We start from the raw sequence: 23,837 nt of genomic DNA, 5'->3' as shown, positions 1-23,837 counted from the left end.
ATCCCCTCAACTTTAGTTTTATCTTAACTTTGCCCCCTTGTACTTTTAATTGTATCATTTAATTCCATCTACTCCTATAAATAGAATAATTTTGTAAAGTTTAACAATGTGACTAAATGAATTTTATAAAATAAAATATTTATAATATGAATATAAAGCTTGTTTATACTTGTAGCATTTTTATGTTATTCCTCAGAAAATTCAATTTAAAATATAATTATTTAAATCATAAAATACTTTTCAAAACTAAAAACTATTTGAAAATGGATAATATTTTAGTGGTTTATTTCTAAAAATATTAGAAATCGATCCATATAAAGATATAGGAATTCTGTACATAATAGATATATATTTTGAGGCAAAATATCATTTTGGTACCACAACTTTCGCAAGTATCGTTTTTAGTCCTGTAAAATTTATAATCATTGTATTTTTAGTTTTACAAAGTCACATGCATTATGGTTTTGAGATTAAAAAGGCGTTCTTTGGGATTAAAAAGGCGTTAAATTATTTGGGAGTAAAAAGCCCAAAATCACATTTTTTAGACTAAAAAAATGTGATTTTGAATTTTATGGGACTAAAAGCGTCATTTGCCATGCTTATGGTACAAAAAAAAATCTATTATTGGACTAAAAATTTAAAAATATGAGTATAACTATAGTTTCTTTTAACTAATTTTTATGTTGAAAGAATAATATTATCATTTTCATATTATTTTTTTTAAAATAATATGAAAAACCTTATACTTCATTTTAATCTTCAAATACTTACTACAAGAAACTCAATGTATATAAATTCTAAAAATAAATTACATAATTATTTAATTTGGTAATTCTTTTTGTGAATACTGTCAAATACTAAGATAACTAAATACTCTGCAATTTAAATAGTATTTTAATATATGAATGGTCATATTTAGAATTGATTATTAGGATCAAGAAAAAGGTGTAGTAATTTTATTGCGATCATTTTATTTTATAAACTTTGTTCAACCAAATTTTTGAATCTTAAAAAAATCATAATTACTATATAAAACTAATTGTACATGCATTATAAAACTAAAATTATTATAATTAATAATATAATATAAATATTTTTTGTAATTTTTTTGAGTGTATTGTTAAATACTGAATCTAATGATCTTGTTTTTAAATATATATTTAATATTTAAATAATTATATTTTAAATTTAAAAATTTTAATTAACATTATAGATATATTAAGATCAGGAAAAAAGTGAAGTAATTTATTATAAAATTCGTTGAACCAAATTACTGAATTAAAAAAAAAAAGTTCATATTTCTGTGGTAGGGGTACAATTAATGCATTTACAAAATATAAGGGGGTTAAATGATGTAATTAAGAGTATAGGGGGTAAAGTAGGAGAAGGATAGAGTAGGAGGTGTAGAATGTAATTTTACCCCTTTGTTAGCACTGGAATTAGTATATAAGTTATAGTCGCCACACCAAGTTACACGATTTCGAATTCACCCGGTCGATCGGCGCTAATAACCCCACTTCAACGTTCCCCTATCAGGTGTCTAATTCATCCGATCGATCGGCAAACTGAAACCCTACTTCACGGTGTTGCATACATAGAATTCACCATGGCGGGTATGGGTGATGGGTACGTTGGCACGGCGCAGGATGCCGTTCGGATCCGACGTCTCGAGAAGCAGAGAGAAGCCGAGCGCCGCAAAATACAAGAGCTCAAGAACAAAACCGCCTCTTCTAAAGGCCAGCCCGGTCTCCTCCAATTCGGCTCCAGCACCTCTGAGGTTTCCTTTTATCATTCTGGACTAGTATTGACGTACTGATATTGATGTATCTATCACAAAGTTTGCCATCCTATCATTGTTCTCTTAAAAACCCTAACAATAAAAGATTATGTCTTGCTTAGAAAAAGTATCATATTAGCCGATTTAGATCGTATTTAGCTTGATTAGCAATAAAATCAAGCTCGAAAAATTACAAGCACGGTAAGAATACGACTAAGCTTGACCAGTATGTTGTGTATCCAAAGACACAAAAATAGGGTTTGTCGTGTGCAGGAGTCTTTAGTTTGTTGTTTGACTTGAGTTTAAGCAAATTTCAAGTTGCCTAAGAAATTGATATCAAGCTCAAACAATGTTTTATATCGTTAGTTACTTTGTTTAAACCAGTAACAAGTAGCCAAAACAAAACAGTCCTATTGATTTTTAAGCTACGCCTTTCGGAGTTAAGTGCGTATAAGGTTCTTCCTATTTCTTCCTGGTTTGCTAAATTCAACTTCTGGTGTTCATTGTTTAGATTCTCGAGACTGCATTCAAGAAGGAAACTGTTGGTCTGGTCACTAGAGAACAATATGTTGAGAAGGTAATAAACATTTCTTCTTTTGGTGTTTTCCAGCGACCTCCTTCCCTCCTTTTGGCCTGGGTTGTTTAATGATGGTTTTGTTCGGCAGAGGGTGAATATTAAAAACAAAATTGAAGAGGAAGAGAAGGAGAAGCTCCTAAAGCTGCAGCAAGAGTGAGTGCATGTTGTTTTCAATTGAATATTCACCAATGTTAATTTTGAGGATCTTTTGTTGTTTACTCTAGGTTGTTTTGATCTCTTTCTTCTTTTTGTAGGGAGGAGGAGCTTCAGTTGCAGAAATTGAAGAAGCGGAAAATAAAGGCGGACCCTCGTCTATCTTTTGCTGATGATTTTGAGAATGACAACGAAGAGGAAGACGAGGAAAATAGTGAGAATTATTTCATTCGTAGTTTCTAGATTTTTTTTGCTGTTATTGGGAGTTGTTTGATGATAACTTCAAATATATGGATATAGCTGCATGGTTTGATTGCTCATCTGTTTATTTTCCTAGGACAAAACCTGTATGATTTTCCAATATTTCATTACGTTTTCTGCAGTTGATAGCTGATCTTCCTATATCTCAGGGACAGACCTGTAATTTTTTGTGATTTATCCACCTTTTCTACATCTTGCTCTTGTTGGTTCTTCTCCTTTTTGTCCTTATTTGCTAGTGAAGAATTAAAAAATATGACATGATGAACACATGATTTCTGGGAGTAATAGGAATGATTTCATTCTTATGGCTGATACATTTTGTTTCTGTGTCTCCGAAGACAATGAAGAATTTAGTCGGCGAAAATTTGGAAAATATGGAAAAGATCCTACAGTTGAAACCAGCTTTTTGCCAGATAGGTGTGGGATCCTTCCCTTTCTGCTTTTGTACTTCTATATATGCACCTTTCTGTAATCATATGCTATTGCGTATCTGGTTTTTCCATTTATCCCCCTCCCAGCAATTCCACTCTTTACTTATTCTTGGCGTTTGGAGTTTGAAGCATACTCTTACAGTGAGAGAGAGGCAGAAGAACAAGCTGAGCGTGAAAGATTGCGGAAACAGTGGCTTCGTGAGCAGGAGCAGATAAAGAGTTAGTTCTAAAGCCTAAAATGCTCTGGTTTGTTTGGTTGTATATATACCTGACTTAAAAATACCTGCTTTCTGTTATGTTATCCAGATGAGCCTCTTGAGATCACTTACAGCTACTGGGATGGTACTGGCCATCGGCGAGTGATTCAGGTTTAGAACTACTTTATCTTTATCTTAATTCGATGAACCTGCTCAGGATTGCAGTAGTTCTTTTTGTCGAACTGTTTTTTTGTTGGTATTGATCATTGCATCTATCAGGTGCGGAAAGGTGATACAATAGGGGAGTTTCTTCGTGCTGTCCAACAGCAGCTTGCTCCTGAATTCCGAGAGGTTCGAACTGCTTCAGTGGAGAATCTGCTTTATGTGAAAGAAGATCTCATCATTCCGCATGTAAGACCCTCATGCCCTAATGCTATGTCTAAATGGCCGAAAGTCTTATATGAAGCTGGATCTCCACATAAACCAAATTATTAGAAGACATCACTAGAAAATGTTGAAAAAGTACTGCATACTTTTTACTCATTTTACTTCTCTCTGTGTTGCAGCAACACAGTTTCTACGAGCTTATTGTGAATAAGGCTAGAGGGAAAAGCGGACCGGTAATGTCCTTTTTCTCAGGCTCAACTCAATTGCATATTTGAAGGATTTTGAAGCTAATCATATTGGAGGAAATGTTGAGTGAAATTTTTGTGTTTGTGTTTTACTTTTCTCCGCCTTGCAGCTTTTCCACTTTGATGTGCATGAGGATGTTCGAACCATTGCTGATGCGACAATCGAGAAAGATGAGGTAAGGCTCTTGACCTGTGTTCCTATCGAAGGAGTGGTAAATACAGGTTCATGTTGTGATGATTTTCTAAGAGAACTCTTGTCTATTTGAGAATTTTGTTCATTATGTGGTTTCATACAACTATTAGGGAACGAAGGAAGCTTCTGACTTCTATATCTGTTTTCTGTCAGTTTCATACTGAATTCTAGGCTATTTGAGAAGTAATTTTCAGTCTTCAATTTATTATCTTGTTCATACTTCATACATATATATATGTGTGTGTGTGTGTGTGTTGAACTGTCTATGCCTTTTTAAAATTGTGAAATCATCTAATTAACTGGGCATTTTAGTTCAATTTCTTCTTCATCTGTCTGCAAATAGCATTTTAATATTTTTACAAATTTGTTCTTTTGGAGTGCATATATATGCAGAGAATCTATGCTCGTTTCCTGGTCTTTGATGCATGTAATGCAATTTTAATGGAAGTTTGGTAGACATATGGATCAATTTACTGAATCGATCTACTACACGTTTTCAACAGTCACATGCTGGTAAAGTTGTGGAGAGACATTGGTACGAGAAGAACAAGCACATATTTCCAGCTTCAAGATGGGAGGTACTCCCTCCTTCCCTCCCCATTTACATACATATATTATATACATGTGTTTGTTTCATGTGCTGCACAAAAGTGTAAGCCATGGTGCCTGCATTGATTGATTGCACGACTCCACTGGGCAAAATTCTCATATTTTAACATGGACTACTCGTTGACCCTAGTGGCCATAATTCTTGGTTGCTCCTGCATGATTCAAGTGTTTGTGTATGTGGATGCATGCACACGTAATGCTTTTTGGTTGTATGTGTTAAAGGGTGATTGGCAGCTGTTAATGTCTTCTGCTTGTGCACATCGGAGGCTTTTTCGAAGCTCTTGGTGCCTTTATGGTTCCAGAAGGTGTTGACCCTTTTGGTTGTGTAAATTAAAACGTGTGGCAGCCTTTAATGCCATTTGAGTGTCTATGTTAAAGACTGTTGGTAGCTCGTTGAGTTTAGTAAGATGTTTTTGAAACTTATAAGATGTTATCTTTAATTTTTATAGAAGCTACTAAATAATTTGGTCGAGAGTTGGTTCATATTAGGTGTAATATCTCATTAGTTAACAACTGGAGGCCATCAACATGTTGTCAGAGTTATGGAGTTTTGAACATCTTAGATAATTGGAGTTTCCCTTCTTAAGCTCTTCTAAAATGTCTATCAAACACCTTATATCATAAAAGCTTTTAATCATGTTACACTTTTTCTTAAAACCAAGGATTGGGAAACACTCTTAGAAGTTAGATCATTTAATTTGTGTATTTTTCTAGTCTGCCGTAGTCGATCCTTTTGTTGATTTGCATATTTTGAAATGTACCCTAGAGTACTGTCTTGTCTTGCGTGGGTTCTCTCTACGCATCCCAACTTAACGCACATATTGTCTTCTGTCCCCTATATTTCGTAATGTGGACAAACAGTGTGGCCTTTTAACAGAACCGTCCTTCAGAACTATAAAACCTTGGGTTCTTCTGTGCGCAGATATATGATCCAACGAAGAAGTGGGAGCGATATACAATTCATGGGGATTGATTTAATGCAACTTCCCTTGTCTTGGGCTATTGGTTGACTGGAGCCCGCTTCACCAGCTTTTTGCATTATAGACAGCAGTTAGTTTCCTTTACAAATCAAGTTCTGATGTCTATATTGAGTTGTATTTAATAGAAGTAGGCTATGAATGACAGCAGTGCAACTCTAATGTGCTGATTGAATTGAGTACCGAAATTGTGTGCTGTGCTACCAGCATTTATAATACTAGTACATTACATGCATATGAAGTGTCAATATAATATATTGCTCTGGATAAGGTTGCTCCTTTCATACCTCATGCTTCTTCCATATTACCGAATTCTACAACGAACACATTTGTCAGAAAGTGGAATCAGAGAAAGGGTTTACTATTGCCCTTTCCCCAAGGGCTTGAATGGATATTTACATTGTTTGTCCTCACAAAGATGATTTTTACAGTGGTATCAGGTTGGTGTTTTTCTGGAAAAAAAATCAGTTTTGCAGTTGTAAAATGGTAGCGTTGGGGAAGTAATCTAACATGACAAGGATCCTGTCCTGTGATGTGAATGTGACTGAGAATGTTAAGAAGAATGTTTGTGCGATTTCTTTTATCTTATAAAATATTTTTCCACCTAATATATAATTGTTCATGAGAATTTCTTCAGAACACATTCATATACCTATGTGTATTATTTTTTTAGCAAATTACGACTACCTTCCTAAGTTTTCATATAATTACAAATTCATCTTTATTGAATGAAAAATAATTATATAGCCGTTGACGGGAGCTATAAATTATTATTTTATTTTTGTTGATTTTATTTAACTTTTTTGATAAAATATAAATCAAATGGAGAAAATTGAATGATTCATAGTACATATTTTGTGTGTAAAATTATTTTATAAAGTTTTAAAAACATATAAAATTATAATTTATAATCTAAAAATATATTTTTATTATTTTATTTTAAAAATTATAAAAAAAATAACAGATGTTAATAAAAGAAAGAAAAAGAAGCCCAACCCTCTTTGCAAATAAAGGGATTTCCCTATTTTGACCCTCCTATGGGTGTTCAGTCCACGCGTTAAAAGGTTTTTGTCTCTCGCTTCTCACACGCAGTTTCTCCTCTTCTCTGTCTTTTGGAGCAAGCAATACTAAGGAGAAGAAATGTCAGTTAGGGTATTCTTCATCCTCGCTCTACTCCTTTTCACATCGTCAGTTCTGCAAGGTAAAGTATCTCAGATCCAGATCCATTTTATTCTCTAATTTTTGCCGTTTTTCGTTTGGAGGAAAGCTTCTTCCTTTTTTTTTTTTTTTTCGCGTATAGTTAATTGCCTATGCCTCTATGCAGGCACATGCATGAGCGATTCTTTGTAGCAAGAATTTTTCTTTTCGCTGTGGTTTCTTTTGCAATTCGATTTCCCCGTAGTGCGATGAAATCAGATCGAGATTCACTTGTTTATGTATTTGACTTATTTAGATCATCGTCATTTCGTTTTACTTATTTTGATATTTATTGTGGTTTTTGTACGTTTTGATTTTTAGTGCACGATTGTGTAGATTGGAGTGGGTATCAGTTGCGGAGTCGATGCAGTTCTGACAATTAGCAAATTGACCCTGATGTTTCTTTCCCCTTGTTCAATTGTGTTTCCTTAGTCTCGTGGTGAACTTATCAAGATAGTAATGATAATTATCTCTCAGGAATTATGTTAACTTGAGCATGCATTCCTTAAGTCAAGTGAACCTTACATTTTTTAGAGTAGTTTAGGGGAAGCAGATATGTAGTAAGTAATGTTCAATCTTGTGTTGATTTCTAAGAAACAGTTTGTTGAATTTTTTCAGTTCAACTGGTACAGATTGATTTATTGCTGCCCTACTATAGTGCAGACTTCTCTAAGCCGCTGCAATGATTTCAATTTAGATAATAATTTTGTTTTGATATACTCTGGATTACGAATTGATATTTATGGTTTCTTTTATATACTCAATGGTATTTAAGCATGCAATACTAAAAATTAAGTCTTGAAATGTTCAATAAATTTATTTTGCTGCATTCAGTTACCTAATTGTTATTAATTTATTTTGCTTGGTAGTTGCAAAATGTGAGCCAGACCCAGATGCAGAGGTAGTTGAATCGGCTGAGGAAGGAGGAGATCTTGGGATTGTTGGTGAGGATGTCCAAGACTTTGGTGGTGGGAGTTTTAGTCCAGCTCCAGGCGTGGAAACAGTTTGTGTTTTCCCAAAAAACCCATCCAAATGTTAGTGGTGGTTGTTGAATTTTTCTTACCCTCCTGTCCCTCTCCCTCTCCCTCCTTAATCACTTGTATTTCTGTGGTTGTTGGATCATGTGAGCTTGTTCATGTGTATTGTATTATACCTCATGGTTGCTCCTTTCTTTTTGCAGTTGTGGTGGCAGGGGAAGAAAGTGAACTGCTCGTTGGGATAAAAAATGAGGGTAATACTTTGTTAAGTGGTTGTCCTTGAGTGTTTTCTAGCATATTCACTAATGTCATTAATCGTTTCGCTTGCCTTGGGACCTTGGATTATGCTTCTTAATTTGTCAATTAATTTGTGAAAGTTATCTATATTGTCAGTGCTTATTCTCTTCAGCTTTTATATCTTTCGCTCTTTTTACAGGTCTATAGTAGTTATTGTGTATGTGAGTTGTTGAATATGCAGAGAGCTGATTTTAGACTTGTCATATTTTGGATATCACCTCAGGGGAATCAAGTATTAATGTCATTGCCATCCAGGCTAGTGTTCATCTTCCTTTTGATCACCACTACTTGGTTCAGAATCTTTCTGCCCAGGTATTCTTGTTGACTTTTGTTTTCTGATGTTCTGTGATCCTTTTATCTTCTAAAATTTCTTTCTAGATATGCAGTCTGGAAACCTTTGCTCAGAAATGTTGCTGTGGTCATTGGACTATGGTTATGTGTTTATGGAAAAACCCATGCTGCTTGAAAGCATGTCTGTGCTGTCAGAAAATGATGGACCATTCGTTTGATTTATAAACCGAAACCTTTCATCGTTTTTGAGTGGCTCGAAACACACTGTAAAGAACCAAAAAAGTTTGCTTTAGGAATGATAGCTTGAATCTGAAAAAATCTATTTAATATGTTTGTTTGGCTGCTTCATTATAATCAGACATGTTGGAGATGTTTATACTGGTTGAAACAACTTATATGTTTAACGTGGTCAATGTTGAGGTTAGGTAGTAAGACACTACCATCTTCTGACATGCCTGCAGATCGATATTCCATGACTTTAAAAATTGTGTTATTTGGCTTTTGTGAGTTGTTATTTAATATTTTGGTAATTGCACTTGCATAGGCTTCTCAGCAATGTAACTTATTGTTTGAGCTGTTTGTTGTTTTTTTCCTAGCTTTGTAAGGTTTCACCAGATATGGTATTTCAACTTATGGATCACGAACTGCCTATTATCTTCTTCTACTTCACTTGTAGGCTAATACAATTTCTTGTAGATCTTGCTAGTAATATGGATTTTTTTATTTATTAGGCTTTTAACAATGCCTCAGTTCCCCCCTCAGCTCAAGCAACTTTCCCTTATATATTTGGCGTCAGCAAGTTCTTACAGGTAAGCTTGTAGGATTGTTGAAGTGTATCATTAGATTTCTGCTGCATCCAGTTAGTCGATGATCATGGCTGCTTATCTCTGTCCTTATCTTACAGTCTGGTGCATTTGATCTTGTGGGGACTATTGTCTATGAGATCGACCAGCACCCTTACCAGAGTACCTTCTACAATGGGACGATTGAAGTTACTGAGCCAGGTGGCCTGTTCAGTGTTGAGTCAGTATTCCTGTTTTGCCTTGGAGTAGCCCTTCTTGCTCTTCTTGGGTTTTGGATCCGTAGCCAAATCCAACAATTATCCAAGGTGATTACTTATTTTGTGCTTATACACTAATTGTTAATTATGTCCACAGAAGTTTTTGAAAAATATTAAGACCTTAAGTTATTACGTAATTGTGCATCTGGGGTCCTGTTCATTCTGTCGGAAGGAACTTTTGGAATTTGTAGTTCTTACGGCTGTACTAAATGACTGGATGTGATCATTTTGTCTTTCTTTTTTTTTTCCTGTTTCTTGTGGGGTGTGGGAGAGAGTGAACATGTGGTAGAAGTAAGTTTGAGTTGGTATTTAAACTGCTTGTTATGGAAGGGAAGTGCTGCCAATTTCAAGCCAGTCAAGGAAGATATTGAAAATGGTCCGCAGTCCCTTTTTTCGTCTTTGCCCCTTCTTTTCTTCTGTGTGTATTTTGTGAGTGCAATTGCAGCTATATACCGCATTGTGTTGATTACCAAAATATCTATGTACCATATTGTTTCCTTTTCTAATACATTGAGGTATTAAGCTCTGTAATGCTAACCTCAAGATGCTTAGTAGATAGATGGTGGTGGTTTGGAAAAAAAAGGAATCGTGATTGTGATTGTTTTGAAAACAGCATCAGCGTTACCATTCACTTCTGTGTTGATTACCAACAAGTATCTGTGCACCATACTGTCTCTGTTGCTAATATGTTGATGTTTTGAGCTCTGTTATGCCCTCAAGATGCCTAGTAGGTACATGATTGTTGTTCGGGAGAAAAAAGGGAAATAATGAGTGTGATTGTTTTGAAAACATCATCAGCTTTATCCTTTCGCTTCTGTTGATTTTTGGTAATATATAGTCAATGGCTGGATTAAGAACCTTTAATCAACTGGCTGTTTATCGCCTGGTTTTCTGAAGCATTTTTTGACCTTCTTCTCACTTTTGATGATTAGAAAACCAAGAGGCCCCCAAAGGTGGAAGTTGGAACTGGGACAACTGATGCCTCAATGGATGAGTGGTTGCAGGTTTGTGTGACGGCTACACATTCTTTGAACTTCTGATTTTTTTTCTTTTTTTGACATCTGGACCTGGTATTTACCCAGTTGAAAAGTTTTGCTTTTCTTCAAGTAGTTTTGTTGTAAATTGAGGTCAGCAGGACGGTAAAATGGCTAATGGATATCTATATGTTCAGGGAACTGCATATGCTCAATCTCAGTCCAACAAATCAAAGAAGAAGAAATAGATATGCAGACGCAAACAGTTGACTGTAAGCGGCAAATGGGGGCAATGATCATTGTATCAAAGCTTAGAGACACAAATATATGAGGGAAGCTCAAAAGGTCAATCAGTTCTTTAGAAGTTAGCCTGGGAGTACCAACCTCACTGTTGTAGCATGAGGAAGAAACTTTTATGTTTTCTTTTCTAGAGACGATTCCGAAATTTGTGCTAATTTAAATGCCGACCCAACTGAGAGTTAACTTCACGAAGTGACAGTTTTGTAAAACTTTGGTTAGATTATGGTCATTTTGTCAATTAAGTTAAGCATTTTTCACCTTGAGGAACCATTGATTAGTGAATTAACTTTGCTGTGTTGAGAGCTTTATGCAGGAAACTTGTTCTAAAGTTAAAGACAACAAAAAGGCTGTGATTGGATCTGGAGACACAATAACTATTAAGGACTGAACATCCAGGCTACATATGTTGCTTCTTTTAACACTTGATGACTTGTCTGTTTTACTTTTGCAACATCTTTGATCTGTTTTAGGCAGGTTATTATCTCTGTGTTTCACCTTTGTAGCATGCATTCTGTTTAAAATGATTCTGTGCGCAAACCTTATCATTCTTGTGGGACTTTTGGCTAGGGATTTAGTATGTGTGCCAAATGTATCAAATATCTGAAGCTCATTTACTTCATTGGGTAGCTCTAGTAGTGATATTTTTGGTTCATATAGAAATATCATCCATATTTTTCTCCGAATTAATGGGGATGGGGATGGGGTAATCTAATCTGATCTAATTAAAAACTTTTCTGCTTCATATGTGCTTGAATGCGTCTCTTTATAAAAATGGTGAGAAGGATATGCATCTCAGTGTCACATCAACAAGCAGCAAGGAGTTGTTGAGCTATAATTACGCATCTTCAATTGTGTTAAATAGTGGGACAATTACGGGCAGCATTATTACCCAATTCAAACGTCTAAGAATTAATATATTCATTCTTATTACAACCTGTACATACATGGAAATTAGCTAAGTCCCCATATAATAAACCCTACAATTTATTAAAGTCAAAACTTTCATGGTAGGAATACTCTTTAAAAAAGCAAGGGAAGGGGCCGAGAGAAAGGGTGGCAGGTGTATTAATAGAGTTGGTTATGCATATGCATCAATGTAGATGGCATGTGTTAGTATTTTGTGACGCGAGAGAAGGTGGGTCTTTCTTATTATGGGCAAATTCGTTTTTATATTGGACGACATTTGAATGAGTCACATCCCAAATTACAATAATCTATAGCGATCTAAATTATTTTTTGAATAAAGAACTCAATCACCTAAAAAAGTTATGATTTCTATAGGACTATGATGTTAAAATTTTAATGCTGAATTGATAGATTCGTGTTGCTTTACATTTTATCTTTATGTAACTCAAAAAGTACACATAAACGAAATGATCATTTATTAGCATGTCTAACAAAATTTAGAAACCCAAGAACTTACTCTTATTGTAGCCTTAATCTAAGATGACTAGGATTAGGGTATTTACTGTATATACCTATTATGGAATAGGGAAAATTTTGCCCAAATCAAGTTTGGTTGAACCAAACTAATTACAAAGTACGTATATCACACTTGTTATGTGATTGGTTATTGTCCCTAAACTGTAGCACAATGAGGAGAAAGGAAGTAAACTTGTTCAGCTCTTCTCCTCAACCTCGACCAGTTTTAGGCAGATTGATGCAACTTCTTTCCTATTTAACCTTGATTAGGAAGTTTGATTCTGACAATGTTAGTGTGGCATAAAGAGTAATAGAATCCTCAATCAAATTAACTTCCAGAATTTAACAATCCACACACATGCACAATGTATAAGGGTACGTGTTTATGTGAGTAGTGGGGTGGGATTGTAGATAGATAGAAGTAGAAGAGGAATTGTGCAGTTGAAGAGCTCATTAATTTCAATGAAGAAAAAAAAGCTGTACATTGCAACTAACCATGCACATTTTGTTAGCTGCTAGTTAATTGTTGTTCTCATTTCTGTCTTTTAGTTGGGTTTTTCAAGTCATTATCAATGGCACCTAACCTCATGTGATCTCATTTAACATAATGTCGGCCTGATTAAATGAAAAAAAAAAAAAAGAAAAAGAAAAAACAAGAAGATGGAGAGAGATCACTTCATCTAGAATCACTGTATATATATATATATACATGTCCGTAACAATCTCCTGATCTTGTGCCTCAACTCATTCAAGAATCACACAGACCTACCCTTTTAATCATCATACATGCATCTTGTTAGTTTGTTTTCTTGATTAGCATATTTGGTTTAGTTAATGCTGAGACTGAGAGTAGTTCAATTATAATAATGAGTGTATATTCCTTCTTCTTCTTGTCATTGTTTGTTGCAGTGAGTTTGTGTAATGCAGATGACAAGATATTGAAGGTTGTTGGGACTGCACACTGTGCAGATTGCAAGGACTTTAACTTCAAGATTACCCACTCATTTTCAGGTACTTCCCATATATACTACTCCATTTTCATTCTTCCATATTTGAATGTGAACAAATTTATCAATTTGGGACTTTAAAGGATTCTAATAATAAATGCAAGCTTTAAGATTGATTCATTTGGATTTGAAGTAATGAATTCCATAGCCACTTAAATTACCATAGTCGTCGTGATTTTAAAACCATATTAGCTATAACTTTCTACTTCACAACTAGATATATGTCTCCTCTCTCTAAGAAATCATATAATTTATGGTGGATTCTATGTAGGGCTTCATGTGACCATTGACTGCAAGCTCAAGAATGGGGATGTGAAAAGAGTGGCAGCTGGTGAGCTTGATCAACAAGGCAATTTCAACGTTCCGCTTCCACAGGAGCTTGTGGAAGAAGGACGGACGACGCTCAAGGAAGAATGCTACGCTCAGCTCCACAGTGCGGCTGCTGTTCCCTGCCCAACCCACAATGGCTTGGAAGCGTCCAAGATTGTGTTCAAGTCTCAGGCCAACAGCATAACCACTTTCGGCCCCAGTAAGAACCTGCAGTTCTCAGCTGCATTATGCACTTCTAAGTTCTTTTGGCCGTATTTCAAGTTTCCTCCTCTTCCCAAGATTAGCCATCCTTGGAAGAAGAACTTTGGCCACCCATGGTTTCTTCCACCATTTCCACCGATATATGATCCTAATCCACTTCCTCCACCAGCTCCCGTCTATGCGCCGCCAGTAGTCAATCCACTTCCTCCACCAACACCCGTTTATGAGCCACCAGTAGTCAAACCACTTCCTCCACCAACTCCCGTTTATGAGCCCCCAGCAGTCAAGCCACTTCCTCCACCAGTTCCCATTTACAAGCCAAAGCCACCAGTTGTTGAGCCACTTCCTCCACCTGTTCCAATCTATAAGCCAAAGCCGCCAGTTTACAGTCCTCCTAAGAAGCCATGCCCACCCAAGCAAAAACCGCCAGTCTACAAGCCAAAGCCACCAGTGATCAAGCCACTTCCTCCACCTGTCCCAATCTATAAGCCAAAGCCACCAGTTTATATTCCTCCAAAGAAGCCATGCCCACCCATCAAGCCAAATCCACCAGTCTACAAGCCACCAGTAGCAAAGCCACTTCCTCCACCAGTTCCCATTTACAAGCCACCAGTAGTAAAGCCACTTCCACCACCAGTTCCCATCTATGAGCCACCAATAGTAAAGCCACTCCCTCCACCAACCCCAATCTACAAGCCACCCGTGGTGAAGCCACTTCCACCACCATTCTATAAGAAGCCTTGTCCTCCCCTCCCTCTTCCCAAACTTCCTCCTTTACCCAAGATCCCTCCAAAGTACTTCCACCACCCCAAATCTGGATATCTCCCACCCCTCCCTCCTGCAATTCCTCATCCATGATCTGTTCAAAAGAAGTGTAATTAACACTGTTGCTTCATGTACTTCCAAGGATGGAAGCAATAAGTTGTTAAATTTTCACTATCAAAATAAAGATTCTTCTCAAGTATCAAGAGAGAAGCAGTATGAAAGAAGCAAGAATGTCAGGTGGTACTTGAACTCGACTTGTATGGTTATATGTTTGATTTAAAGTGAATTCAGACGTTTGTACATATCCAGAGTTCATGTTTATCCCAAGAATAATCTTTTCTCTAGTACAAACATAAGCAGTAAATACTATTTGGTAACTCAGTAGTATATATCATGATCGCAAGTCCTGATATACTGGTCAATATCAATTGGAGATAATAATATCATTTTGTAAGGAATTACAAGATATGTTTCTCAATTCAAATACACATATGTAAAAAAGACATGGATCTTGTAGTGTATGGTAGTTAATCTCAATTTTGGAGCAAAGTGGTCCGTTGGCTCGACTGGATGGTAGACCCAACATCACATTGTTGTTAATGGCACCACGTGCAACAACTCAACAACACAACAGGCAGTTCAATATCTAGCTGTTGATAATAAAAAAAACAATGGTCAACTTTACTGGACTAGCTAAACTTAAAAGAACCGGATCACTTATGTCCCTGATTTTGATTGTTGTTATATAGCCCTAGGGCCTCCAATTTTCTGGACATTCAATAGTTACAGAAGCTGGAATATAACTTTTTATTTTCGAGACCTATGCTGTGCATGGTGAACAGCTCTTTATTGCAGAAAAAGCTGAAACTTTTTTAAGTTCACTCCATTACTATGAATTACTGCAGAAAGAACAGATTGCTTGTACCATCTTCCAACATGAAAGCATGGAACCATGGAATGTAGAGTCCTGATCATGAGTTTTAAAAGAAAAACTTGGACTAAGAACTGCCAAGGAATTCTATGCCCCTCTCTAGGATAAAAGGAAATATAGATTTTCTCACTTCTGTTACCTCAATGCAGACAGATGTACATTTCACCTGATCTTGAGCATGTAGAGGGTCCATACTACTTGATTTAAAATTCAAGTTTTATAAAGAAATGTTTTCAGTTTCTTGTATGTCAGGTGAACAAATAAAAGTTTACTGTAGCACAACTTGAATCATGCGTAAGAATATTGTTTTGAGATTATATATGCGTGTAGTTTGACAACATACATATCAGAATCTACAGAAAATTACCTGGTATATGCATACAGAACTTGCCCCTGACCCGAGTGAAAACTCAAAACTAATCACGAAAATCTGCACATACTCCAAAAATATCTGAGACTCACGAAACATCATTGACTTGTAAGATGTTCGCATGATTGTTGGTTTCCCGTGAGTCTTGGGATGTATTTGTTGAGATCAAGTTCCAGAATTCAGCCCATTTCATAGAAGAACTCCAACAGTACAAGGGTCCGTCTAAAAAACAATTAAGTTTACAAGCTCTCAATTCAGTTGTTTAAATATGCTGATGTGAAATGCAATATTAATGATATTTTTGTTAAAGAAAGGTGCTGAGATCCTATAAAACTCCAAGGATTAGTTCAGTGCTTTGAGGTGCAGTTATTGTGCTGTTTCTTTCAGCTTGAACCAACTACCTAACATGTTTTTGCTATTAGCTTTTAGCTTTCAGTAAAGGCTGCTGTTTTTTTCTTAGTTATTTCAATTTTCTTTGCACCTAACAGAACGAGCAATTTATTTCTAGTGAAGAGGGTTGCTTCATCATAGCAACAAAGTGGATTGTCCTTGGAGGTAAGAAAGTACGGCAGATGCGCTTCTAGATTTCAATGCTCACTAAAAATGGCTCTTATCAGCAAAGCCGGTGGCGCCGGTGGCATTTACTTTCCTTTTATTTTCTGTGACAGAAGTAAATTACATCTGGGACCTTCAATATCAACGAAAAATAGAAAAATGAAAAGAATTAATCTTCAAATCATTGGTGTAACATCCTCCATTGCTATAAATTGTTCCCCAGTCCCAAACAGTGTCACATTGAGTAGAACTCCCAGTGTTTTTTACCTTATGCTCTATACCACAAGGCCAGCAAATTCTTGATGGGATTTCAACTTAAGTTCTTTGGTTTTTCGGTTTGCCTACTGTTAACCCTAAGCTTCTCTCATGGAAAGAACGTGACAGTTAAGGTATTTGGACTCATGCATTGCAGAGAGTGCATCAGGCATGACTTTAGCAGCAGCCAAGAATCCATGGGTAGGGACTTTTTTCATTCCTTTACATCCTCCTTTTATCTGTCTGAAGATTCTATATAGACTCTCTTGCTATAGTATCATATGTACCACATTTTTCTGTGAGGAACTATAGATTTTGTGCTTAATAGCTCCTGCGATTTTCTCAACAGATGTATTCTATTTTTAGATACAGTTGATTTAATGATTCTATTTAAGCTAAGTCAGGATAGTCTTAGATATATCCTAATTATAGACGCAACTTTTTGTCAGATTTCGAAAGGTTGTCATGTCCAAACTCTTTTCATTATCTCTAAAATTCATTTAGTAATTATAACTATCATTATTGGTCCCCTGTTCAGCATGCATACTACGCATGAAATTCCATCTGCCGCCACCCAAGAGAACATTAATTGTAATGTGTGGAGGAAGAGTTCATTCCTTTAGCATCAAAGATATAGGAGAATTTCTTTCAAGGGCAGGAAAAGGCAGAGAAACAACATGTAGTATACTTCACTATAGAACAGTATTTTAACATTCTCGTACTTCTTTCTTTCCAAAGTGCTCAGAAACTTTATAAACATCTGCATCGTTGACACAGGGATCCACGTCTCCATAAGCTGCAAGTCCAGGAACAGAGAGACGAAGCCACAGGGAAATGGAGCCATTGACAATGAAGGAAAATTTTATGTAATGCTATCTGCTGAGATCACAAAACATGGAAATCCCCTAGACGGGTGTTTTGCGAAGCTTCAAAGTGCATCTGCTGCACCATGTCCCATACAAAGTGCCCAGACGGCATCAGTCAAACTCCTTGCCACTGAGGAAAATGCCACACAAGCAGCATACAATAGGCCGACAATAATACAGTTCTCTCCTGTGACATGCCAATCAGCCATCTTTTGGCCACTACCCAACTTCACATTTTTCCCCATTGGGCCACCTCCCACAGGGGAGCCAATGGGGTTTGCTCCACCACCTACCGAGGCTCTTCCTCCACTTGCAACTCCCATCCAATCACCAACTCCTCCACATGAAATTTTTTTCCCACCAACAGCCTCATATTTGCCGCCTGTTCCATCTCTTCCACCACCGAATCCAAAATTTGGTGATCCATCTCCACCACCAGATGTCAACTTTGGAACTACATCACCAGCTCCAGCATCACCACCCTCATATTTGCCGCCTGTTCCATCCCTTCCACCACCCCCTCCAGAATTCCGTGAACCATCTCCACCACCAGATGTCAACTTTGGAACCACACCGACCACGCCAGCACCATGGTCTCAGAGCCCACAAAACAAACCTAATCCTAAGAGCAAGGGCACATCTCCTCCACCTATCCCAAAATATGAGACACCACTACTTCCTCCACAAGTTCAGCCATCCAATGCACCAATTCCATCCCCAACTCCCAAGTTCCAGAAGCCAATTCCTCCACCATTTTCTGAGCACCCATTACCAAAACCGCCTCCTCAAAGCAACCAACTACCTCCTCCTCTCACATCACCATTTTATCAAACGCCTTACCCCACACCACCTCCAGTTCTTCCTGCCATTCCACCACCACATGGAGAACCCCATCCTAAGACACCAAATGCTCCACCACCATTTGCCCAAAACCCATATCCTCCACCACCAAATCCCCAACTCAGAACGCCAATACCAACTTCCCCTACTGGATCACTAAACCCACCAAATCAGGGGAACCCAAATGCCATCCCCAGAGCTCCTCCTGTTCCACGGCTTCCTCCAATCCCCACAGTCCCAAGAAAGTACTTCAACCCACCAAAATCAAAATCCCAACCTCCACGTTCCTCTTACTTCTCCCACCCCTGATTTGTGTTCTTTAGGAGCACCGGGCACAAAAAGAGCGATCGTGCGTTACTTCTATATATAAATAATAACCATATATTTATTATTGAACTGAATTGTACTAGTACTATGTGGAAATTTTGTGCTCAGGTAAATAAAATCGTGGTCATGTAGAATATTATCTTGCAGTCTCAGACAACCACTTCAACCGACAAAGCCATTCCTGGAAATGAAAAAGAGGACTTAAATGGGACATCTATTCTAGCAATTTTCTGAGAATGAGAAAACTGAAATTTGCTCAAAACAGATCACCAATCACTTCCCAAACAAGTCTAAATTTTCTCAATTTGTCATCAATATATCGAGCTCGTCTCCTCCTTAAGTTACAAGATCAAGTCATCAAAACAGAAGAAGAAGTCCTCCAAAAAAAAAGTTCAGCAGAAGACTCGGAGTATCGAACATGAGGAGGTGGGTTGGGTGAATGGATCTATTAAAAAATCAAGAATTTCAATTTGGACTAATTCAGAAACTACAGCCCAAATATCAACTTGGACCTGTATCACACATAACCACCAGTGATAGCCTATAAAGCCCCAGAACCAACAAGAAGTACAATATAGGCCTACCCAATTTTGGTCAGGCCAAATGTTTCAGACCTTGATTGAGTCCTATTCAAGGCCTGGTCCTTGTTGAGGCCCAACATTGCAAGTCCTCTACAAGGGCTCAAAGTCAAACCCAACAACTCTGATCACCGAAGCAGCCCATCAACCCCATTCCAATAATTTTTTAGCTCGCTCTCTCTGTCTCTCTGTCTCTCTCGCACTCTCTCTCCCACACACCCACACGAGAAAGATCTGAATCCAAACCCCATCAGAAATTCTTCCTCTTTGCGACCTTAAAACTAAATTTTGATAAAAGCCAAAAATGTCTTCGACCTTCAGCGGCGATGAAACTGCTCCTTTCTTCGGCTTTCTCGGCGCTGCTGCCGCCCTCGTCTTCTCCTGTAATCTCTCCCCTCAATTCACTTCTCATCTTCTCCCAAAACTTTCGATTAGATTTGGTGGACTTTTCCTATTTTGTCGCATGCCTTTTTGCCGATTCCTTGTTGTTATTAACTTTATTGCTCTTGTTTATGATTAGTTTGCCGGAATCTCTAGTAGTTTGTTGCCGTCGTTTGCTGAATCCCACATGCTGAAACAGTTTTCTCCTTATTCTGATTATATTGCTGGGATTTCTTTTATCTTGGTTTTGTAATGATGTTTAAAGATCTTAATATGATCTGTTTGAGTTTACAGGTATGGGTGCGGCTTATGGAACAGCGAAGAGTGGAGTTGGCGTGGCGTCAATGGGGGTGATGAGGCCGGAGCTCGTGATGAAGTCCATCGTGCCTGTTGTCATGGCTGGTGTTTTGGGTATATACGGATTGATTATCGCTGTGATTATCAGCACTGGTATTAACCCGAAAGCCAAGTCTTATTATCTTTTCGATGGATATGCGCATCTGTCTTCGGGCTTGGCCTGTGGCCTTTCTGGACTTGCTGCCGGAATGGCTATTGGAATTGTGGGAGATGCTGGTGTTAGGTATGATCTTTACCGATATCTAGAATTTGATTTGTTAAGATTGAAAGTCTATTTTATTTTTGTGTTTAGTCGGATGATATTGTTTTGGAATTACGTTGCAACGCGGAGCTGTGATTTGAACTTTAAGATGTGACCTTTTGCATTTAGGAGCTCAATGTGAGCAGGTTTTATTAACTTGATGTGATGTGGTTGCCAGATGCTACTTCAGGCTATTTTAATAGTGATCTTTGGCTGGCGAAAGGTGCCCGTACTAAATACGACTGAAGAGTGACGAAGAATGATCATAGTATAAGCAAAATCTAATTTCATGTGCCTAAATAAAAATCCAACTAGGTTGAAAAGTTTAAGGAGTGCATGTTCTGTGAGAGTAATTCATCATTGTTTATTGATCTTCTATGTTTTCAGCTGCAACCTCCAGTGTTTAAACTGCGGGATGGTTTTCCAGCTGTTGCATCCGTTTTTGTGCTTGTTTATTGATCAGTTTCTGCATATATTAAAAATGGTGGATGAACTGCGATATGGTTGAGTCTGGTAAATGTTTTTGTAGAAACTATAGATGAATAGTGAATTGAAGTGTCAAATGCATCTTTAGCACATGTTTAAGTATTAGATTTGTCCATTTTCATAAATTTACATACTGTACAAGTAATTTACAATTATTTCTAGAAGCCATGAATATCTTTCGAGGAGACTTTAAAGTGTTGTGAATCGAGGATATATGTATATATTAAGTGTCCATGTTGAGTTAAATGGTGCTTTATAGGCTCTGGCTGCTCGCATGATGAATAATGAAAATGTTGCCTTGTGATATGCATGTTATGGATTAGATTATACACTGTCCGAATGCACATATAAACCTTCAAAGTTCTTACTGTCTCTGAGTCAGGAACACATTTTTTGTAGATGAGTTGGAAATATAAGCCTGTTTTGGAGACCCAACTTAATAATGTTAATTTTGGAAAAAGATGGACCTAATCTTTCTACTTATCAACTTCAAATAAAAATCAGAGTCTGTGTCATCCATGTGTGAATTTCCTTGTCTGATTTACTTTGCTTTGATCTTGTCTATGCATGAATCACTTAGCTCTTAATATGCTCTGCATTTGATATGGTGATATATTCATCTGATACAGGTTTACATTTGTTTATGTTTCTTATAGTTAATACTTGATGTTACTTTGCAGAGCTAATGCACAGCAGCCTAAGCTTTTTGTTGGAATGATCCTCATTCTAATTTTCGCTGAAGCTTTGGCACTCTACGGTCTTATTGTTGGAATTATATTGTCTTCACGAGCTGGCCAGTCCAGAGCTGACTAGTGGAAAAGCGGGTAATGTTGTAGGAATTGAATTGTCACAGATTTGAGTTGCTATTTTTTACTTGCATTATAATTCATCATTAAAGTTAATTGTGTTCTCTTCACATTTATTCTATGGTTGAGCATTGGGTTTGTAGTATTAGTGACTAGTGAGGATGTTTTTCTACTTAATAAGAGCTCATAGCTATCTTTTGTTGCATTATTTGATTTTCTTGTGAACTTGGGATTTCCGGACAATGTAGGAACCTTCTTTCTATGATGTTATAACCCTTGCCCGTATCTAAGTATTTAGATATGTGAATGTATAATTCGCTTGGAAGGATTTCATCAATCAATCTTTTTCCAGATCATGAGGGATGTGGAGCAAAAGTTGTGAAGGATTACTTAGTGATATATATATATATATATATAATAGCATTGTTGTTTTAATTTTCACTCTTCCGTTTTTAGAACATTTTTAAATTGATTTTCGAGAACAGTATCAGAGCACTTATGATAGGGTTGGGCCAAAAACTTGAAGCCGGATCTATTGGGTATGTATTGTTTCTGAGTTCTGGGCTTAGGCTGCGGCTGGGATGTGTGACCTATGCCTTCTGCTCAAGCTGGTCCTCTACATTTGTACCCAACCTCTTAAAGGCCCATATACAAATATTAGTGAATATTCTAGTGTCTTTTAGATCAAGTCCTTGCAGATTGCCAAACAAACCACAAAGCAAATCCTTTCTTGGCCTATGAGAAGATGAAAGGTCTCTTTGTTTCGGCAATTATAAGATGAAAGGACTTTGTAAGGACTTCTGTCTGCGCTGTGTTGACTGGAAACAGGAATATGACCTTTGCAATTTGAAGTGTGAACTAAAAAACCCCTAGGATTGGGAAAAGATAAACGAATTTAATATCTGACATTAACTTGGTTAAGAATTCATCCCTTAATTAAAGGGATAGTTACACCGGACTCATGGGATTTTGTATAATTATATGTAAATATTTTGTGGTTCAAGTAATTATATCTAGTAGCCTTAACATTTTTGTTTCCTTAAACAAATAGATCATTCCGTTAGTTAAAAAATGTACGAAATTTGTTGATGTTAACAAAAAAAAAATTGAATTAAAATTTATATTTACCTTTGATTAACTTATTGTAGGTCATCTAATTTTTTTTAACCAAACTATTCTTATAAGGACAAAGGTGTACCTCCTCATGTATTAATGTATGATGATGTATAAGGGTAGTTTGATTAAAATTACTTGTTTAATCTGCATTAAGTTTATGTCAATCAAAGCCAAATTAAAAGTTTTATTCCTTTTTCTTTTTTTTTTTTTTTGCTAATATCCAAAAATAATTGATAAATTTTGACTGATGGAATATCTATTTGTCGGATGGAAACAAATATTGGCGTGCTAGGTGTACTTTTTTAAATCACATGTGGTTTATGTATAATTGAACAAAATTTTATGAGATGGACGTATAATTGTCCCTTAATTAAACTATTTAGGTTCATCTATGCTACAAGTCCTGGTCAAAGATGATGATTCAAAAAGTTTGATTGGTGTATTTTGTTCTTTTTACTTTTCTTGATGAGTGAAAGTTTGATTGGTGGATATTCGACTCTTTGGACCAAATTATTGAAATGGAGAAGCAATCAATTAGATTTTGATTTCTAAGATAAGGGTGGAGTCAATAGGATAAATAACGGACAACATAGGTTTTCATGTTTTTATCAAAAGAAGGAAGTAATTAAATGCATGCATCTCTATCATACCATAATAAATAAAGCAAAAAACTTTATGAATCTGAATAATGAGATGAAAAATCTTTATTAGGATGAATTGTGGAAGAGACAAGTGGTATTGTATGAATTACATTATAGTTGTGGTTATGACGTTGCTTTCAACTATAACACTTGTTTGTCATTTTACCTCCAACTGCCGACTCAATTTTATTTTCTTTTTAAGAGATTAATTATTTAAATTTGGAGATAAGTTTGATTACATGCATCTGCTGCTTCTTTTTCCCCCCTTCATTATATAATTATAACATCCAGTGGGCTCCCATTGTCACCCCTACTTTATAAAACTTTTAATTTACCTAAGTATTAGTTTGTATTTCGTTTACGTGTACACATCATTTATTATCACGTGAATGAAATCGTGAGATTAGATGAGAGTGGTCCTCGACCCCTAGGCCATAGCCAATGAACCAACCCCCCCCC

At 36.6% G+C, this 23,837-nt stretch overlaps 5 protein-coding genes across 5 annotated transcripts; all 5 read left to right on the top strand.

Annotated features, from left to right (window-relative positions):
- Positions 1 to 1,479: 1,479 nt before the first annotated feature.
- Positions 1,480 to 6,042, top strand: XCT (XAP5 family protein). The gene is made up of 12 exons (XM_011090201.3): positions 1,480 to 1,777; positions 2,289 to 2,354; positions 2,443 to 2,507; positions 2,609 to 2,721; positions 3,107 to 3,185; positions 3,342 to 3,418; positions 3,506 to 3,567; positions 3,676 to 3,807; positions 3,963 to 4,016; positions 4,139 to 4,204; positions 4,725 to 4,799; positions 5,753 to 6,042. The coding sequence occupies exons 1-12, from the start codon at positions 1,607 to 1,609 to the stop codon at positions 5,801 to 5,803; spliced, it is 1,011 nt and encodes a 336-aa protein (XP_011088503.1). The 5' UTR covers positions 1,480 to 1,606; the 3' UTR covers positions 5,804 to 6,042.
- Positions 6,043 to 6,849: 807 nt separating this feature from the next.
- Positions 6,850 to 11,160, top strand: LOC105169711 (translocon-associated protein subunit alpha). Its single transcript, XM_011090200.3, has 8 exons — positions 6,850 to 7,008; positions 7,874 to 8,038; positions 8,185 to 8,235; positions 8,502 to 8,590; positions 9,301 to 9,378; positions 9,474 to 9,677; positions 10,562 to 10,633; positions 10,801 to 11,160. Exons 1-8 carry the CDS (start codon positions 6,948 to 6,950, stop codon positions 10,849 to 10,851), a joined length of 771 nt encoding a protein of 256 aa, XP_011088502.1. The 5' UTR covers positions 6,850 to 6,947; the 3' UTR covers positions 10,852 to 11,160.
- Positions 11,161 to 13,042: 1,882 nt separating this feature from the next.
- LOC105169710 (uncharacterized) lies at positions 13,043 to 14,930 on the top strand. Its single transcript, XM_011090199.3, has 2 exons — positions 13,043 to 13,336; positions 13,604 to 14,930. Exons 1-2 carry the CDS (start codon positions 13,192 to 13,194, stop codon positions 14,719 to 14,721), a joined length of 1,263 nt encoding a protein of 420 aa, XP_011088501.1. The 5' UTR covers positions 13,043 to 13,191; the 3' UTR covers positions 14,722 to 14,930.
- A 1,703-nt stretch (positions 14,931 to 16,633) lies between these two features.
- LOC105169709 (uncharacterized) lies at positions 16,634 to 18,911 on the top strand. The gene is made up of 2 exons (XM_011090198.3): positions 16,634 to 16,940; positions 17,517 to 18,911. The coding sequence occupies exons 1-2, from the start codon at positions 16,787 to 16,789 to the stop codon at positions 18,752 to 18,754; spliced, it is 1,392 nt and encodes a 463-aa protein (XP_011088500.1). The 5' UTR covers positions 16,634 to 16,786; the 3' UTR covers positions 18,755 to 18,911.
- Positions 18,912 to 19,526: 615 nt separating this feature from the next.
- LOC105169708 (V-type proton ATPase 16 kDa proteolipid subunit) lies at positions 19,527 to 21,906 on the top strand. The gene is made up of 3 exons (XM_011090197.3): positions 19,527 to 19,733; positions 20,026 to 20,311; positions 21,496 to 21,906. Exons 1-3 carry the CDS (start codon positions 19,655 to 19,657, stop codon positions 21,626 to 21,628), a joined length of 498 nt encoding a protein of 165 aa, XP_011088499.1. The 5' UTR covers positions 19,527 to 19,654; the 3' UTR covers positions 21,629 to 21,906.
- The last annotated feature ends 1,931 nt before the right edge of the window (positions 21,907 to 23,837 follow it).

The sequence above is a fragment of the Sesamum indicum genome, linkage group LG8, assembly GCF_026168435.1.
Source record: "Sesamum indicum cultivar Baizhima isolate 11 linkage group LG8, ASM2616843v1, whole genome shotgun sequence".
In the NCBI taxonomy this organism is placed as follows: Eukaryota; Viridiplantae; Streptophyta; class Magnoliopsida; order Lamiales; family Pedaliaceae; genus Sesamum; species Sesamum indicum.
This window is presented reverse-complemented; position numbering and strand designations above follow the sequence as displayed.

Bases quoted from the DNA above. Each gene is read 5' to 3' on its own strand.
- XCT (XM_011090201.3), top strand. From the start codon at position 1,607: ATGGCGGGTATGGGTGATGGGTACGTTGGCACGGCGCAGGATGCCGTT. The intron at 2,355-2,442 runs GTAATAAACATT...TTTGTTCGGCAG, and splicing joins GAGAACAATATGTTGAGAAG to AGGGTGAATATTAAAAACAA. The intron at 4,017-4,138 runs GTAATGTCCTTT...TCCGCCTTGCAG, and splicing joins CTAGAGGGAAAAGCGGACCG to CTTTTCCACTTTGATGTGCA.
- LOC105169711 (XM_011090200.3), top strand. From the start codon at position 6,948: ATGTCAGTTAGGGTATTCTTCATCCTCGCTCTACTCCTTTTCACATCG. The intron at 9,379-9,473 runs GTAAGCTTGTAG...CTTATCTTACAG, and splicing joins GCGTCAGCAAGTTCTTACAG to TCTGGTGCATTTGATCTTGT. The intron at 9,678-10,561 runs GTGATTACTTAT...TTTGATGATTAG, and splicing joins AAATCCAACAATTATCCAAG to AAAACCAAGAGGCCCCCAAA.
- LOC105169710 (XM_011090199.3), top strand. From the start codon at position 13,192: ATGAGTGTATATTCCTTCTTCTTCTTGTCATTGTTTGTTGCAGTGAGT. The intron at 13,337-13,603 runs GTACTTCCCATA...GATTCTATGTAG, and splicing joins GATTACCCACTCATTTTCAG to GGCTTCATGTGACCATTGAC.
- LOC105169709 (XM_011090198.3), top strand. From the start codon at position 16,787: ATGGGATTTCAACTTAAGTTCTTTGGTTTTTCGGTTTGCCTACTGTTA. The intron at 16,941-17,516 runs GTAGGGACTTTT...TCGTTGACACAG, and splicing joins CAGCAGCCAAGAATCCATGG to GGATCCACGTCTCCATAAGC.
- LOC105169708 (XM_011090197.3), top strand. From the start codon at position 19,655: ATGTCTTCGACCTTCAGCGGCGATGAAACTGCTCCTTTCTTCGGCTTT. The intron at 19,734-20,025 runs GTAATCTCTCCC...TTGAGTTTACAG, and splicing joins TGCCGCCCTCGTCTTCTCCT to GTATGGGTGCGGCTTATGGA. The intron at 20,312-21,495 runs GTATGATCTTTA...GTTACTTTGCAG, and splicing joins GTGGGAGATGCTGGTGTTAG to AGCTAATGCACAGCAGCCTA.